At 31.1% G+C, this 17,270-nt stretch overlaps 1 protein-coding gene across 1 annotated transcript; it reads left to right on the forward strand.

Annotated features, from left to right (window-relative positions):
• The first annotated feature begins 1,007 nt into the window (after positions 1-1,007).
• Positions 1,008-6,801, forward strand: LOC139525309 (tetraspanin-18B-like). Its single transcript, XM_071320511.1, has 5 exons — positions 1,008-1,034; positions 1,721-1,828; positions 3,272-3,463; positions 5,271-5,354; positions 6,520-6,801. Exons 1-5 carry the CDS (start codon positions 1,008-1,010, stop codon positions 6,607-6,609), a joined length of 501 nt encoding a protein of 166 aa, XP_071176612.1. The 3' UTR covers positions 6,610-6,801.
• Positions 6,802-17,270: the final 10,469 nt, after the last annotated feature.

Here is a 17,270-nt window from a genome sequence, read left to right on the forward strand (position 1 = left end):
ATGTAAAGATTGAGGATGAACACAGATGCGGCCACTTCCGTTTTTGACAAAAACCATCTAAAAAGTGACATTTTTTCGGATATTTGGTAGATTTTCCATATTTGAGCTTGAATCGGATCGTTTTTAATGACTTAATAAGTAAAAATCTTGCACATAAATTAATTGAATCATATGAAATAGACACTTAAGTGTTTAAAAAGTGGTCAAAATCTTTCGTCAGATGAAACTGAAATTTGAGGCCAAAAACGGTCCTTACCGGACCTACTCCTTTGTTTTTTCGGTAAGTTATCTAACATTTCTAGTTCATAATAATTCTCAAAAGACAGATGTAACGTTATCGATATTAAGATTTACATGTTGTTAGAATCTGGAGCGAGTGGATCCGTTAAAATTGCAATGATGACTTACATTATATAATGTGTTAAAGGCCAATAAAAGTGGTGTTTCTACTCCGTGTGATTTTCAAAATTCATGAAGGACTGGTGCAATAAAAAGGTGCATACTTTGACCTTTTTTTTTTTTTTTTTACCAAAAGGAGTTTAATATTTATGCCATAAAAGCAAGATTTGTATAAAAAAGTTGTAAAATTACATAACGTTAACGATACAAAATCAGTATAGAAATATGTATATATATCTATTCAAAATACGTTATTCGGTACGTGAGAGCAAGCATAGAAAAAAAAAAACCAAACAACAAAACAAATAAAATAAAAAAAGAAATATATACTACTACGTTATAATCATATTATATATTTACAGTATTTGTTTGCTCTGGGTATTCTAATTATTATACCGATCACTACAGTTGTTTTATATACTGCAGATCGAAACACCGTACGTATATCTATAAAGTTTTTAATAGTGTTTAATTGGTTTATATAAAACCTACAAAAGTACGCATTGAGGAAATAAAACAATATATATTCATAGATACCACCAAGATTGAAATTGTGTGCGTCTGAAACGCGTTCTACAAAAGACTTATCAGTGACGCACTATTCTTAAATGGCAATTGACAATGGTAGTCTTTCTGTACAGAAGAAAGTCCTTAGTATTATGAAAAAAACAACTTTTTTAAGAATTTATTTTATAATCAAGACCACAACATTAAAACTAGTAGTTTATGTCAACAAATCAGTGCTGGCCGGTCATACCCCTGAGGGGAAAACTCCACCACAAGGGGCATTAACCAAGCGGTTATCAAAAAAAACCCAAAATAAATACGAGAATTGAAATTTGAACGCCTGATCACGTGTTTTGTATACAAACGATTCAATGGCTATGAAATGGATTATTTAATAAAAATAAAAACTAGACACCTATTAAATAAACAAACTACGGAGTAATTTAATTACACAGTTCTCTACAATAAGGATAACGTGATCACATGACAAAATAGTAGATGTTTTCATTATCTGACTTTTGTTCTTTCTCTCTTAGATATTTGGAACTGAAAAAAAAAACTCACTCAATTTTGCCCCAATTTGCTCAAACTGTTGTAACGCACATCAATATTAGTTGAACAAGTACACATTTCCCCTCTTAATATTAACTGTAATAATAGAATTACCTTTTGTGAACACCAACATAAATTGGATAGAACAGAAAACTATATAAATGTTTTTCGAAAATATTTATATATATGAGTAATTCGATTATCATTTGTTTTCTTTGATCTAAATTTATATGGTCTACAACGTACCTCGCTTTACTTTCAGGCAAATAATCTTATTTATCCACACTTTTTCAAAAGTTTAGATAAATCCTATGGAGGATTTAAGTACCGTGATTCGGTCAGCATTGGATGGAACCTTGTCATGCAACAGGTATAGTTACGTCAGAAATTTTTCAGTTTCGGTGTGATGTAATACATAATTAAGTTAATGTGTCTATAATCATTTTGTGGTAATAATATCAGAATATATTTACAACGCCAAAAAATTAAAACCTTTACGCATTATCGGACGCTTCTTCCGTTCCGTCAAAGTTTATTTTAGTAACGATCAAAAACCGCATGTATATTAATAAATATGCTTGCCTTGGAAGTTGTAAGGTGATTATCTGATGACCAGATTATCAAAAAAACACAGTTCATAGTCAACACAATGCATGAAGAGTCTTTGATAAAAAAAAAACAGAAAAAAACACACTTTATACCTTCACAAAACGCGTGTAACTGATGTATCTTTTATCGGTACATCTAAGTCGAAACATATTCGGATATATTTTAAACTAATAGGGATAAACATAATATTACAAAGCCGGTTTAAGCGGTTGAAGCCGTACGGTGACCTATAGTTGTTAATGTCTGTGTCATTTTGGTCTCATGTGGACATTTGTCTCATTGGCATTCAGACCACATCTTCTTTCTTATATAAGATAATATTGTTACGATAGATTTATGAATTTATTGTCATATTCGAACCTATCATGTAATGCTATGTCAAAGCATTTTTAATGTCTTCTGCCATGAGCGCGCTGATAATGGGCAATACAAATATATTAAAAAAATGAAAAAAGAAAGAAAACACACAGCTATTGTTAGTTAACTTTTACATGTTCGTCCTTTTTACTGAAACCACTAGCCAATTTGATCAGATGTATGAACTGTCTATTGCTAACAACTTACATTTTGTTCAGAACGATTTGAAATATGACTCGAGAGGCGAATATAATTTGCAATTATTTCAATTTTTGTTTCTTTCTAAAACTACGATGCGAAATGTCCTGAAATCTCCAATTTTCCACAAAACTCATTCAATGCCGATAGGTTACATTGATAGAATAAGCGCAAATTGCTCCCAATTATACTACTTTTTAGAAACTATTTGGATTAGTTTTGGTCTGAAAATTCTACAACGAAACGGCTTTTAGTTCTGACTGAATAGAAAACGTGGCCGTAAGAATCAAACTTTTATTCTGGTTGGTTCAAAATTCCAGATATATCTAAGCTAACAAAGAACAAAACCATGTGGCCATGGGGGAAGATACCATTTTCTAAGCGCAAGATGATCTAATGAATCAATTTTTACTAACACAGAACTGTTAAGTTAATTGGCTGATATAAGTCTCAACACGTTCAAATTGATTTTGTAGAAATAAAACCTTCTTGTTTAGTAATTTCATTATAAAGGATTTTTTTTGCCACTCATCAATTCGTACCTGACTAGTACTTTTAAGAAGACATTAAATTGTTTTTTTTCAAATTTTCACCAAACAGAAAGAATCAAGACTTCATCGAATGTAATGAGCATTGTTTGATATTTCAGTTCAACTGTTGTGGTATATATGGATACACAGATTTCATGTTGTCTCATTCTTTTCATGAGAAATGGAGAGAACCGCTCCACTCTGTTATCAAGGAGTTTACGATGAACTTTTCTATAGCCTGCTGTAATAAAATCGAAATTAATTACTGGTTTCAGGGACCGTGTAGATCAAAGGATTATATTCATAAGAGGGTCAGTATGGTAATAGTATATTCAGGCTTACACAAAAAGGTTCAATGTCAGGTTATTATTTAGAAGGTTACTTTGCTAATATAGAGGGACGAAAGATACCAGAGGGGGAGTCAAACTCATAGATAGAAAATAAACTGACAACGCCATGGCTAAAACAAAAAGACAAACAGACACATAATAGTACAGAAGACGCACAAAAAAAACCTAAAGACTAAGCAACACGAACCCCACCAACAACTTGTGATGGTCTCAGGTGCTCCTGAAGGGTAAGAAGATTCTACTCCACATTATGCACCAGTCGTGTTGCTTAGGTTATTACAAATCCGGTAAATAGTCTAATTCGGTAGGTCACATTCGTGAAAAGGGAAAGGGTATTGTAGTTACGACATAAGGGACATATCCGATATGATCTGTAAAACGGTTATTCCATAACGGTCAACAAACTCGTGATGGCGTCCGTAAAATTTACGAAGGGATGATTTCAACTTCACCATTTGGAATTCTTGGTTTAATAGCTTCCTTGTGAGTAGCAAGTAATAAGATTGAACATTAGTTCCTTATTCTATCTTTTTTCTATATAGGTTGTGCAATACATAAAAGAAGCACAAACATTGAAATTCATCAAACATTTTCTCAAAAATATTTTATAAACAGCCATTTAAACACTTATCAATACATCTGACTCGAGAGAAGCTACAACTATAAAAAAAGACGTCATTCATTTTTCCTAAGTTCAGAACGTATGTAATTATGGCGATGTTAAATTTTTAGATAAGATACGAATAGTTTGTTTTTACAGTTTATAAATGTTAATATTACTTTCTATTTAAGGAGGCCCGAGGGTACAAAAATTTCAGGAAAAATTTTATTTATCACTTTTACAGTTGTTACTTTTGTCATATGGTATAAAAATCAACCAAAATGCCATTTTTTAGCATAGAAAATGAAATATCTTTTTTAACTCATCGGTGACCTTTATTTTTTGTTATTTTTTTTGATTAAGCTGTACTTAAACTAAACTATTGTAAAATTTAAGCGATTTCTGTAATTTATTTATTTTTTTTATTTCGATATAACCTCTATTTCTCCTATAAGTTAAAAAAAATAATACCTTTACAAAAATGTATGCTTCTTTCGAAGACAGAACTTCTGCAAGAAACAATAATATTTTTGATACGAACAGATACTGTCTTACAAAAGGACACGTGTCTCAACTTGACATCTCTTCTTATTTAATTAGACTGTAGAATTCAAGGTAGCAGTTTTTATACCCTTGTTTGCTTCAACAATAACTTTAAGCCATGTCAAATAATTGCATAACTAAATTCACTGAATGATGAATTTGGTGCTTAAACACTTGGTTGATGGATAAATAGATTGCTATTTGCTTAACGACCGATGATGTACGTTTATAATTCCCACACAACCAACATGTAGCCTCTTTTGAACACGAGTATTTCTACCAAATGTATTTTTATATAACAGATAGGTACGTTTGTATTACTAAGGAAACTGCTTAAGTTTCCTCTATCTCAGAAACACTACAGAGTTCTATTTCTTGATCAATTCATATTTACAAAAAAACAATTAGGGTACCAAAGTAATAAACTCATTGACCTATGGGAAAGACTTAAATACATCGAACAAAAGACTTAAATACATCAAACGAATGGAAACAACTGCTATATTCTTGACTTTGTATCGGCATTTCCTCATGTAGAAATTATTGGATAAAACCAGGTTTAATAGTTAGCGAAACCTCACACTTGTATGACATTCGCAAAAAATATATCTTTTTAAATTACAGGGTTGCATAGAAGCGTTCTGGGACGAGGCAGACAAATACAAATCTCTTGTCGTTACTCTTGTGACGATCAGCTGTCTGATTCAGGTAATTGTCTATATGTTAAGTTTTTGGTGATATACATTTGACGTGGCTCTGTACTTATGCATCCCGTCATTGTGTTGTTTGTATTATTTTTCATTTTCAAATATGTGCTTTGTTTGTGTGACTTTTTATGTATCTTTAATACATATGACGTGTCTCTGTACTTTCAACATCCCGCCATTGTGTTATTGTTTTATTATAATTTTCCCAAACTTTGAACGACAAAATTATTGTATATCTCTAACTGTGTGACGTTTACATTTTGACGACAAACACGCGATTCTACGACAGAGTTAATGTTAAAATTACGATTCGGTCCCAGTTTTTAAAATATCACGATCCTTTCTGAGTTGATTTGGCATACATAAATAAAATACAAAAATAAGTAAGCAATGCACGAGATTGTTAAATGTGCTTCTTTGTTAAATATTTGTTTTTGTTGTGATTAAGTATATGACATGGCGTTGACTGCTGAACCCCTATTTTGACATTTTGACCTATTATGTTTGTTTTATTCACGCATCATTGTCAACATAATGGAATTTGATGCGACTGTCATACAAGTGAGAGTTTAAGCGCTATCAAACCAGGTTGAATCCACAATTTTCTACCTTACAACATGTCTGCACCAAGTCGAGAATATGACAGTTGTTGTCCAATCGTTTGATGTGTTTGGGTTTTTGATTATGCCATTTGATTATGGACTTTCCGTTTTGAATTTTCCTCGGAGTTCAGTATTTTTGTGATTTAACTTTTTAAACCCTACCAGTATCTGGTTTTATATTTGATTTGTATGAATTGTTTATATATTCTTGTTGATTGTAAAAAAATATATATAATAATATGTGGTGTTTATATAAAAAGTTAAAATTATTTGACTGACAAAGCAAAATGATGTTTTTTTCAAATATTCATCAAAAGGTTACAGTTGTATGAATGTTAAATTTATTATGTCTCAAATGAACCAAATAAACGAAAAGTAAGGAATATGTCAGATTCGATTGACCAACATAAAACCTGGTGAAAGTAAATATAAGATAATTTTGATTTGATACCCTATTTGTGATTGTTTTTATTTACAACTAAGTATTTTTGGAAACAACTTGATTGATTTATTGTGAAATATCTGTTGTTGAAGACTGCAAGATGACGCCTTTTATTCTTTCAGCTTGTTCAGATCATAGTAATTTGTTACAGCAGAAAGGCCGAATCAAACAAAGTAAACACGATAAAGGTAGAGACAAGTGCTGGAAATTGAGGAGATAACCATGTATATAAGGAGAAATAGATAAATAATATTAAGTTCAATTGGACATGGAATATTTAGGAATACATATGATAGTTTTTAAATAATATTTATCCATCTAGAGGCGAACGATAACTTATCGACTCAAAAATGATTTATAGACATAGAATTGTAATTGAAATGAGATAAAGTACAATAAATGAATATAAGCTTCTTCTAACTGTCTATTTTTTACATGCATGATGATCAACCCCTAATTATAGATAATGATATCAGCTTTCAATGTGGACTAAGGCAATTTGATCAGGCAAAGCGATACATTGGCACCTATGTCGTCAACAACAACTTCATTGCATTTAAGGTTTACGTAACATCACACAAAAAAGGAGGTCATTTTGAGTTTTTAGGATTGAAGATAAACAAGTCGCGACAACCTTTATTTATAATTCAAGTATATTATTAAACAAACGAGTATTGGTCGGAGACTTAGTTTCTACTTTTTTAATCTATTATAAATATTTTGACTATAACAAATGAAACTAAGGTTTCTCGATTTCGTTTGGAAACATAACAAAAGAGAGTTCAAAGATGTCAAAGCAATATACAATCTGCCGATTCGAAAACACGCTGCAAATGCATGGCAGAAACATTAACGATCAAGAGTTATGTTTCCAAACGAAATCGAGAAACCTTAGTTTCATTTGTTATAGTCAAAATATTTATAACAGATTAAAAAAGTAGAAACTAAGTCTTCGACCAATACTCGTTTGTTTAATAATATACTTGAATTATAAATAAAGGTTGTACACCAAAAAATCAACACAGAAAACAAAAGAATGAGGAACGCAAACCCCAAAAAGTGGTGATAAATCTCTTTAAGTAGGTCACAATCGTAACAGTCAACAAATTCGTGATGGCATCCATAAAAGTTTCGAAAATATGATTTCAAGGTAACTTTTTTGGAAATCTTTGGTTAATATCATTGTCATCGACTCAGTGGCGGTGGTTGTAAATAAACTCATCATAGATACCAGGATTAAATTTTGTATTTACGACAGACGCGCGTTTCGTACTGTAAACAACAACTCTCCATCAAGGAAATTATAATAGGAATACAAGCTCTGGAATGGCGTAGCTAATAGGTGACATATACTCCAAAGTCAGGTGCTGCTTTAATACTAATTGAGGTTATATGTCAGGGTTTCCAAGTAAATTCTTTATACCTAATTCTTTATCAAGCAATTTATGTATTGTCTACCTCTTTATTTCTGTGTATTGCCCATTACCTCGACTGAATCCATAAATATTTGGAATTTGTGTTTCTAACTTATCGGTCTAGGATCATGATAATTCCATTTTTTGGATTGCACATTTCGCAGATACGCGATGTCAGGTCAACAGTTTAAAAGTGGGAAGCCGGATTTTTTATGAACAGGGAACTAGGTAGGTTCAATTATGAGATTTAGTTTTAGATTTAGGATCATATAACGTTCCCGATAAATATTTAAAAAAAAAAAGACGATGTGGTATGATTGCAAATTAGACAACTCTCCACAAGAGACCAAATGACACAGAAGTAAACAACTATAGTTCATCGTACGGTCTTCAACAATGGGCAAAACCCATACCGCATAGTCAGCTATGAAAAGCCCCGATGTGACAATGTAAAATGATTCAAACGAGAAAAATAACGGACTAATTTATGAACATAAAATGAAAGAAAAACAAATAAGTAACACACAAACAAACGAAAACTACTGAACTGTATACAACTCACAAAACAAATCATGCATCTAAGATTAAATCATCAGTCCGTACTCATCCAACATCCAACGGACTAAGTGTAAATTCGTCATAAAAACGAGAGAAACACATGATCTTGTGCAATGCCAAGAACAAGTATCAACAGGTTGTAGGTCAATGATTGTGTATATACTATCGATATTAAGTTTGTTTTTAATTTACTGTTAAAAAAAACAATATTCAATGATCGTATTACAGTGTTGAATTGGTAACCTTTTAGAACGAGTTTATTTAAAGGAGCAATAAATTTACCAGGAACACTTCTATTTTCTGGGTACGGTTAACAATATTTCCGTAAGAATGAGGATGAAATAAGTTTTCTACAGGTACAAATAAACTTCAACCCCAAATCTTTATATCTATGAAAAAAATTAGTAAAGGTTTTAAGTAATTTGTGGTAATGAAATATCTGGATTAATTATTTACCAGTAATACATAGATTACGTTCGTTGAAATAAAAAACGTCACAACAGACACGAGCATAGCGAATGAGCGGTGAAATATAAACACCGTATGATGGTGCCAAAGGAACATTACCATCTTAAAATGGAAAATTTACAACAGGGAACAAAAAATCGTCCCTTCTGTCGTAAATGTGAGTGTGAAGTTACCGTTTAAAAACGAAATATCTAAATCTAGGTTAGGGCAGTTATTATCGTTTAAATTATATTTATTTAAAGTAAGTTCCTTAGGGTAAATTTCAGCAGTATATTGAAAAAATGTTTGATTATCTAATGGAAAAATATCATCAAGATAACGGTAAGTGTTGTTGAATTTATCAATTAAATGTAATTTCGAAGGGTCTTTATCGATTTCTCACTTTCATATTTCTTATTAGATGTTTGGGTTAAAGCATATTTGGTTGATTGTTGGTTATTGAACGTCCAGCAGCAATTATTTCATACAAGTTCAAAAGTCATCAATCAATTGAGAGAAAACAAACTGAACATGAGGGAAACACAACAACTCTAAGAGGAAACCAACGGAATAACAGAAAAACTGAAGTACAACAAAACCAAACGCTTACACATATATATAAACGGACTATTTGATAATAGTTATCAAAAGTACCAGGATTATAATTCTGATAATGATGATAATATCTGCCATATTCCTGACTTGGTATATGACATTTTAAGAACAAATTGGGAATTGAACCTGGTATTTTGACTAGCCAAATCTCTCGCTATGTGACAGGAATACAGTACAAACAAACATAAGAACACTATGCACAGTGAAATTCACAAATAAATAATTTGATACTAGTACATTGAAAAAACGAACATCTTTCATTAACGAGAGCACAGGAAAACACAAACAGTGACGTATTTTTGTGAATTATATAAACTTGAAATTCATACAATTATAAGGAACGAGATCCAAAAAAATACAATTATTTTCACAAAGCTAGTCAAAACAATTACCTTGAATATGACGGCATTGAAATGCTAATTTGCATTAATGCTTTGACGACGTTATAATTATTTTTGACTAATATTATGCTTTATCCAAAGATTTGGAAATTAATTCGACTATACTGACAAATAAGACATATGTGAAAATCGAAAATAAAGAATTCAAAACATAAAATGTCATGTACCAAGTCAGGAATATGGCAGTTTTTATCAAATAGTTTGATCCTATGTGTGTTGGTGTACGTTTTTTGTTGCTCTTCATTATTCCTGTTGTTCCATTGTTTCCCTCATATGGTTGCGGTGTTTCCCTCGATGTATGTTTGTAACCCGGATTTGTTTTCTCTCAATCAATTTATGACTTTTGAACACCGATATAATACAGTTGCCTTTATATATAACGCATTATTCAACCGAAGCCACAAAATAAACATCAGAACTATACAGTCTAAATACCGCGACAAATTACATAGACATGTAAGATACTTAAGATATATGAGTCTATGGTTTATCCCAATTAATATTGAAAAAATTACTGAACTAAAAATTTGTTCAATTCCCGTTTGCTTTGAATTTGAAACCAGAGTATGGTTTCTATTTATATATATTCCCCATTTCCATTATCAATTTTATGTCATAATAAAAAAAACCATACAAACAAATTATGAAACTTGTTTATGATTTATGGACTCTTTGTTCAAACATTTAACTCAAAAAAATTCTTCAAAACACCAAGTTCATCCTGTTATGTTGTAAATACGCATACAAATATATGTAAAAGAACATTTATCTTTTATTCACCAAAATTGTTTTTCACTTTAAGTGTGGACTGATTGTAAGGTAATAACTTCCATTTAGTCAGGGATATTTCATATCTCTTAGTCTATATCAAAAAGGATCAGAGCAGAAAAACGTGCATTTGCAATGAGCTTTATAGGAACAAATATATCGAACTGTCTCCGAAAATATCATATATTTATATTGTTTTCAATAAATGTTTTCAAACTGGTTTTTTCTTCACATTGTTACTTTCACCACTTTTTCTCTTAAGTGTTAGAGATAGCTGTATAAAAAATATATAAGTCTATACACCAGGTTTATCTGAAACCATTAATATCCATTCCTATCATATATAACTTTTTCTTTGCATTAAAAGATGAAGACAAACATCTTGTCATTGGTATTCATTAAAAGTATATGAACCATGCAAACATCTTGTACCAATATATGTTTGCTCGTATCATATCTTATTTTACTAATATGAATGACAATTACTCAAAACGTGACCGTTTAAATTGTTCATTCATTAAAAACAGTTTTATTTTGCAGTTTTGTAGATGCAATGATTTTCAAACTGAAATGAAATTTGTTATTTCAATATAATGAAATTTTACGCAGCTATCATACAAGTGAAAGGTTTAACCCGCTATACAACCATATTTAATCCACAATTTCCTGTACTGTACCAAAGCAAGAATATAACGCTTGTGTTCCATTCATTTGAAGTGTTTGAACTTTAAATTTGATTATTCCATTTGTAGAGGGAGTTTCCGTTTTGAATTTTCCTTCGAGTTCCGTATTATTTTTCTTTCTTTCTTTAAAGCTTTTTACCCAATAGATTTATTTAGATAGGAAATTATTTTGCAACCCTATTACTATACTTAATGTATACAGTATGCTAAAATTTTATTAAGCCTGTGATCGAATGAAACGTGATGCTACCACTGATTAAACACATAATAAATTATATGTTGTTCAATATATTTGTTCTGGAATACCGTGTTTGGTTAAATGACCAGTCTCTTTTTCTGAAAACAACATTTAATGACATTTTATCGAAGTTAAAAAGTTTTACATTTAAATCCAAATTTGGGTATGTATTTTATGGAATTGAAATCATTAACAGATGATTCGGGAAATGCGGAACAAAGAAGGATAATCCAACGTTTCTTCGGACGAATAAAATTCATAATGATTCGTTTTCAATTTCATGCACCGGGTCGATACCTCTGAGGTTAGGCTATCAGTCCCCGAAGGTATCATCAGCTCAGAAGTCAGTACTTCGGTACACACATGATTTATAACATATTTTACGTATACATCCCGTCATGTGAAATTGTTCTATGATAATTTCTGTATTCTTTCCTTTCATTTTTGCTAATGTCTTTGTTGTGTTTCTTTGGTACATATGACGTACATCTGTACATCCAGTCATTATTTTATTGTGCAATTGTAAAAAAATATTTTATTCTTGTCTCATGTTTGCTAATGAGCTTTGTCTATATGCCTTCTTGTGCTTATTTGTAACATTTTTTTTTATATATAGTGATTTAGATTATAATACAATGCTAACTGCTATATCCCTATTTTTTAAAACCTTTTTACCTATACTGTCTGTTGTTTTTTTCGCACATCGTTGTCAATATATTGAAATTTGATGCGACTGTCATATAATTGAGAGCCTTAGCCAGCCTTAAAACCAGGTTTAATCTACCATTGTCTACACAGGAAAATGTCTGTACAAAATATGGCAGTTGTTATCCATTCGCTTGATGTGTTTGAGTTTTTGATTTTGCCATTTGATTAGGGACTTTCCGTTTTGAATTTCCTCGGAGTTCAGTATTTTTGTGATTTTTACCTTTTTTTCTAAGAATGCCCTTCGATAATCTTTTAAAAAAGAAAGAAAATAAGGTTTTAATTTCATCAGGCAAAGTTGATCATTAGACAAATTTAGGTCCTTTTTCATTAAATATTTCTTCAACAGTTGAGATTTTTATACTTTCTTGGCTTACAAGCGTTCCTGATGAAGGTTCATCTATGTGTATGGCTTTCAATATTTTATTACACAAAAGTTAGTTTCTGTTCCCCATTCTTATTGATAAATTGTTATACTGTACATATTCGAAATCTACGTGTAGCGATATCATTCTGTATTATCATTTTACATAACAATTGTTAAATTGAAATTGATACTTCGAATGTGTCTTAAAATATTTCTATTTAATGCATTGCATTCATAGTTTACTTAATTTCGGTATCTCTTCTATTTATGATATGTTCATTTTGAAACCAAACTTATTTTCTATAGATATAAATTTATAGATAGATATTTTTATTTTAAAGTACATGAAATACAATAGATTACAATTTTGAACATATGCAGTCAAAAAACATGTATATTTATACCAACCAGCCCTTAAGAGCTTATGATACACTGTCATTAAACATATATATATATATTGTTTCACAAATTGTTTAATTTAAGGCTTGTTGCTTTCAAATTCTAACCACAGAACAGAGGCGGAAGACTCCAAATGAGATATTCAAATTCATAAGTCGAAGACAAAGTGACAACCAACGTAACGTCAGTCGACAAAATACGTCATATAAAAACTAAAGACTGAGCAATACGAACCCGAATAAATGCTAGCAATTGAGATGATATAGAATCATATTCAAAACAGTGTAGCTGTCGCCATTGATTGACGACCTAAATTATCCCATTGACTGGTACAGATTAGGTGAACGTTTGTCTTTAACCAGTCAGGATTCTGCTTCGTCAAAATTATCTCCCCATTATGCCAGTTCATTTTCACAATCGTAGAAATAGAAGCCATTGTAGGGTTGACGCTCTGCCAATTTTGCTTTTGGAAACCGATAAATTTATCCACATTGCACCATTACGATCCTTATACATGTCAGTTGTATTTCAAAAGACAAATGTATCAACTAGCTAATGAGCATCAGTTAATGATCTTGTCTGCATTGATTCAACTTAAAACTCAGGGGCGGATCCAGTCATTTAAAAAAGGGGGTGTTCCCAACACAGGACAAAAAAAGGGGGGGTCCAGCTATAATTATGTTCCCATTCAAATGCATTGATCGTCCAAAAAACCCCCCCCTGGATCCGCCAATGAAACTGTTGTCTGATCTGTTGTCAGGTGGAATTTTCTAAAATTCATAAACATTTAAAAAAATTCTAATTAAATATTTCGTGGAAGGGCAGACTAGATTTTTTTTTAGAGGTTGAAGACTATAAACCCTAGTTATCACACACAAAAAATTATAATTTTTCGAAGATATGCATTTTCATCATCCAACTTGAAAGACTGTCGTCAAGTACTTTTAGTAAAAACAAAGCTATTCGAACACACCTACTCTGTTTTTGTGATTCATTAGATAGGTATTTCACTTAACCCATATATTTCATCTTTTAGTACTGTGACTGTTTTATGTTATAAAGTCAACCTATAGATATATAAAAATGATAGAATCTGAAGCGAGACGATGTATAAAATATTGTTGCTTTGTGCGATATCAAGACAAAATATTCATCTCAAACACGCCTTAACATAAAAAGGAACACTCGATTTTCTCTTTTCGATACAATTGATACCCATTTTTTGGAATTTTTTCGTGAGTAACATAATGGAAGGGCAGACAAGAAAATTACTGAAATAATAGATTGATGTTTTCCGTCCGTGGTAAAAAAAAATTAAAAAGTCGGAGGTTATCCATTTTCTACATCCAACTTCAAAGATACCCATGTCGTCGACTTGATATCTAATTGTTCTGCTTTACTATGTAATAGATGAATTGAAAACTTATGCAAATGGTGTTTTTAAAATAAAACACTTCGTAATTGAGAAGAAAATTGTCATTTTTTTTTGTTTCTATTAACTTTTAAATTTTTTGTCACTATAGTAAACATTACAGTAAGCATTTATCGCCTTCTCTAACAAAGAGCTTCGATTCTTTTGTTCTATTTCAACCGGGTTTCCGTCTGTTTAACGACTAACGTATTATAGAATTTAAACTGTGGGGTCACCAAAGGTTCTTAACGCCTTTAATAATAAAATAAAATATAATCTGGAATAACCTTTATATGTTTTGATTTATATTATTGATATAATATATCAAAACCTCGTGTTATTTATCTAGAGAAAAGTGTAACGGGGGTGGCGTAATAGTGTTCTATAAGAAATGGTTAAAGTTTTATTTAGAAATTATCGATTGTTGTATTGATTGTATGATATGGATAAAAATTGATAAAAATATAATGTTCGATAATGAAAATTTCTTTATTTGTGCTATATACATACCACCCGATAAAATTGTTTATTATAGAAAGTATGATATTGACGTTTTTGTTGTTTTCCAACAACAAATTGAAATTTATTCAAAATTAGGGAACATTGCCGTTATTGGTGATTTAAACGGCCGAGTGGGTAATGAACCAGACTATCTTTTACAAGACGGGTTAAACAAAAAATTACTGAACAAAGTTGACAATTTGATTGACTATATTGCGGATGTACCGTTAGTTAATAGATTGACTGAAGATTTAAAAACACCGAACTCTTTTGGTAAACGCATATTAGATTTGTGTGAATCTGCTGGCCTTAGGATATGCAATGGACGTTTCGGTGACTCAAGTAAAGTTTACATTTCAAAATAAAAATGGTTGTAGTGTTATAGATTACATGTTGTTATCTTGTAACTCATTTTCAATTTATTGTAGGAAATTTTACAACCTTTTCATGTCATGCTCCATTAGTTGTAGATATTAAATTAAAATGTTTATACCAGAAAACTGTATGTACATGTACAAAAATTAAGTATAATACGATACGATGGAATGAAGAGTTTAGGGATGAAGTCAGAGAAGATCTAATACATAATGCACAGAAATTCAAAGAACTGCACAAAAGTATTACAAAAGATGCTGATGCTATTAATAATGCTGTGAATGAAATGATTTCTATTTTGACAAATATTTTTGAAAAATATACACATAAAGAAGTAGAACGAAAAATACGCTGTGATAATTGCACCTGTCGGTAACCGAATACAAATTCGAACTTTAAACAAGACAAACCATGGATAACAGACGATTGCAAATTACTATATAAGAACTATAAACATGCACTTATGCCGTTTAACCAAAATGATTCCGAGGAAAATAGAGTAAAACTGAACTTAGATAAACATAAATATAAAGTTACGGAGAACAAACTTAAATGAAATTACAAAAACAAACAAGGAAACATGTTTAACGCAATGAGAAAATCGAATCCGAAACGTTTTTACCGAAAATTTAAAAACCGAAAAACAACTTTTTCAAGTAACATTTCAATAGAACAGTTTTTTGATCACTTTAAAAGTCTGATGTCTAAATTATGGCTTAAATCATGTCTAGTTGACACAAATGTTTTAAATGTAGATGTTTTTATAGCTGATTTCAAACAGAGTGATACTGGGAGAGATCTGTTTGCGCCAAAAATGCGTCCTTTTGCGCCACAACTTTTTTCTCCAATGCTACGTTTGCGCCACCTGTTTTGAAATTAACATGGTATTATTTGCGCCAAAAAATACCCACCCATACGATTGTGCCAATTAGAAGAAAAATGACCTCCTTCCTCCTTTATTCGACAGTTTACACATTTTACACATCCGAAGACACATTTAGTTTCCAGACAATAACTTTAGTTTTACTGAATGGATTTTTATAAATTTTAAACAGAAGGTTCAATACCACTAAAGGAAGGTTGGGATTGAATTTGGGGGCTAGGTCCCAATAGTTTAGGAATTAAGAGCCAAAAAAGGCCCGGGTAAACATTTTTCTTGGTTTTCGCACAATTACTTAAATATAAGTAAATAGAAATCAATGAAATTTTAACACAAGGTTAATGACCCCAATAGGAAGGTTAGATTGATTTTTGGAGTTTTGGTTAAGTAATTAAGGGCCCTAAAACTAAAAGAGCCCAAATAAGCATTTTTCTTAGTTTTCGCACAATAACTTTACTATAAGTGAATAGAAATCAATGACATTTAAACAAAAGGAAGGTTGGGATTGATTTTTGGAGTTTTGGTCAGAACAGTTTAGGAAATAGAAGCCAAAAGGGTCCAAAATTAAACTTTGTTTGACTTCATCAAAAATTGAATTATTGGAGTTCCTTGAAATGCTGATTCTAACCGCGTATTTAGAATGTACAACAATCAAACATCAACCCACACCAAACTGAATGTAATTAAGACATCTAAAGGTCAATATACTTTCAAACAGAAGACAAAAAAAAAAGAATTTTGGAGAATTTATATTATTACATGTACATGCATTTGAAATATTTAAGATATATTGTTTCAATTTTTTTAGTTTTAGGTTCCACCTAGCTACCATTTTAGAAAACTGGGATTTCAATGCTAGTCTATTAGAGAGATATTTGATTTTCATTGGTTGTAAATGTATAAGTTAAAATACAAAGGTAACAAAGAAACAGGCCGGTAACAACCGTTGCCGGATAGTTTTTCTGCACGAGTAGTCAGGTCAAGTGCAGAAAAACTAGTCGGCTGATTGTAACCGGCCTGTTCCTTTAGTTACTGACTTGTACGACGTTTCAAGAAAGTAATAACACTTTTAGCAAGACTAAACATTTGAGAAACAGGGATAGCCATAAA

Source organism: Mytilus edulis, chromosome 5 (assembly GCF_963676685.1).
Source record: "Mytilus edulis chromosome 5, xbMytEdul2.2, whole genome shotgun sequence".
In the NCBI taxonomy this organism is placed as follows: domain Eukaryota; kingdom Metazoa; phylum Mollusca; class Bivalvia; order Mytilida; family Mytilidae; genus Mytilus; species Mytilus edulis.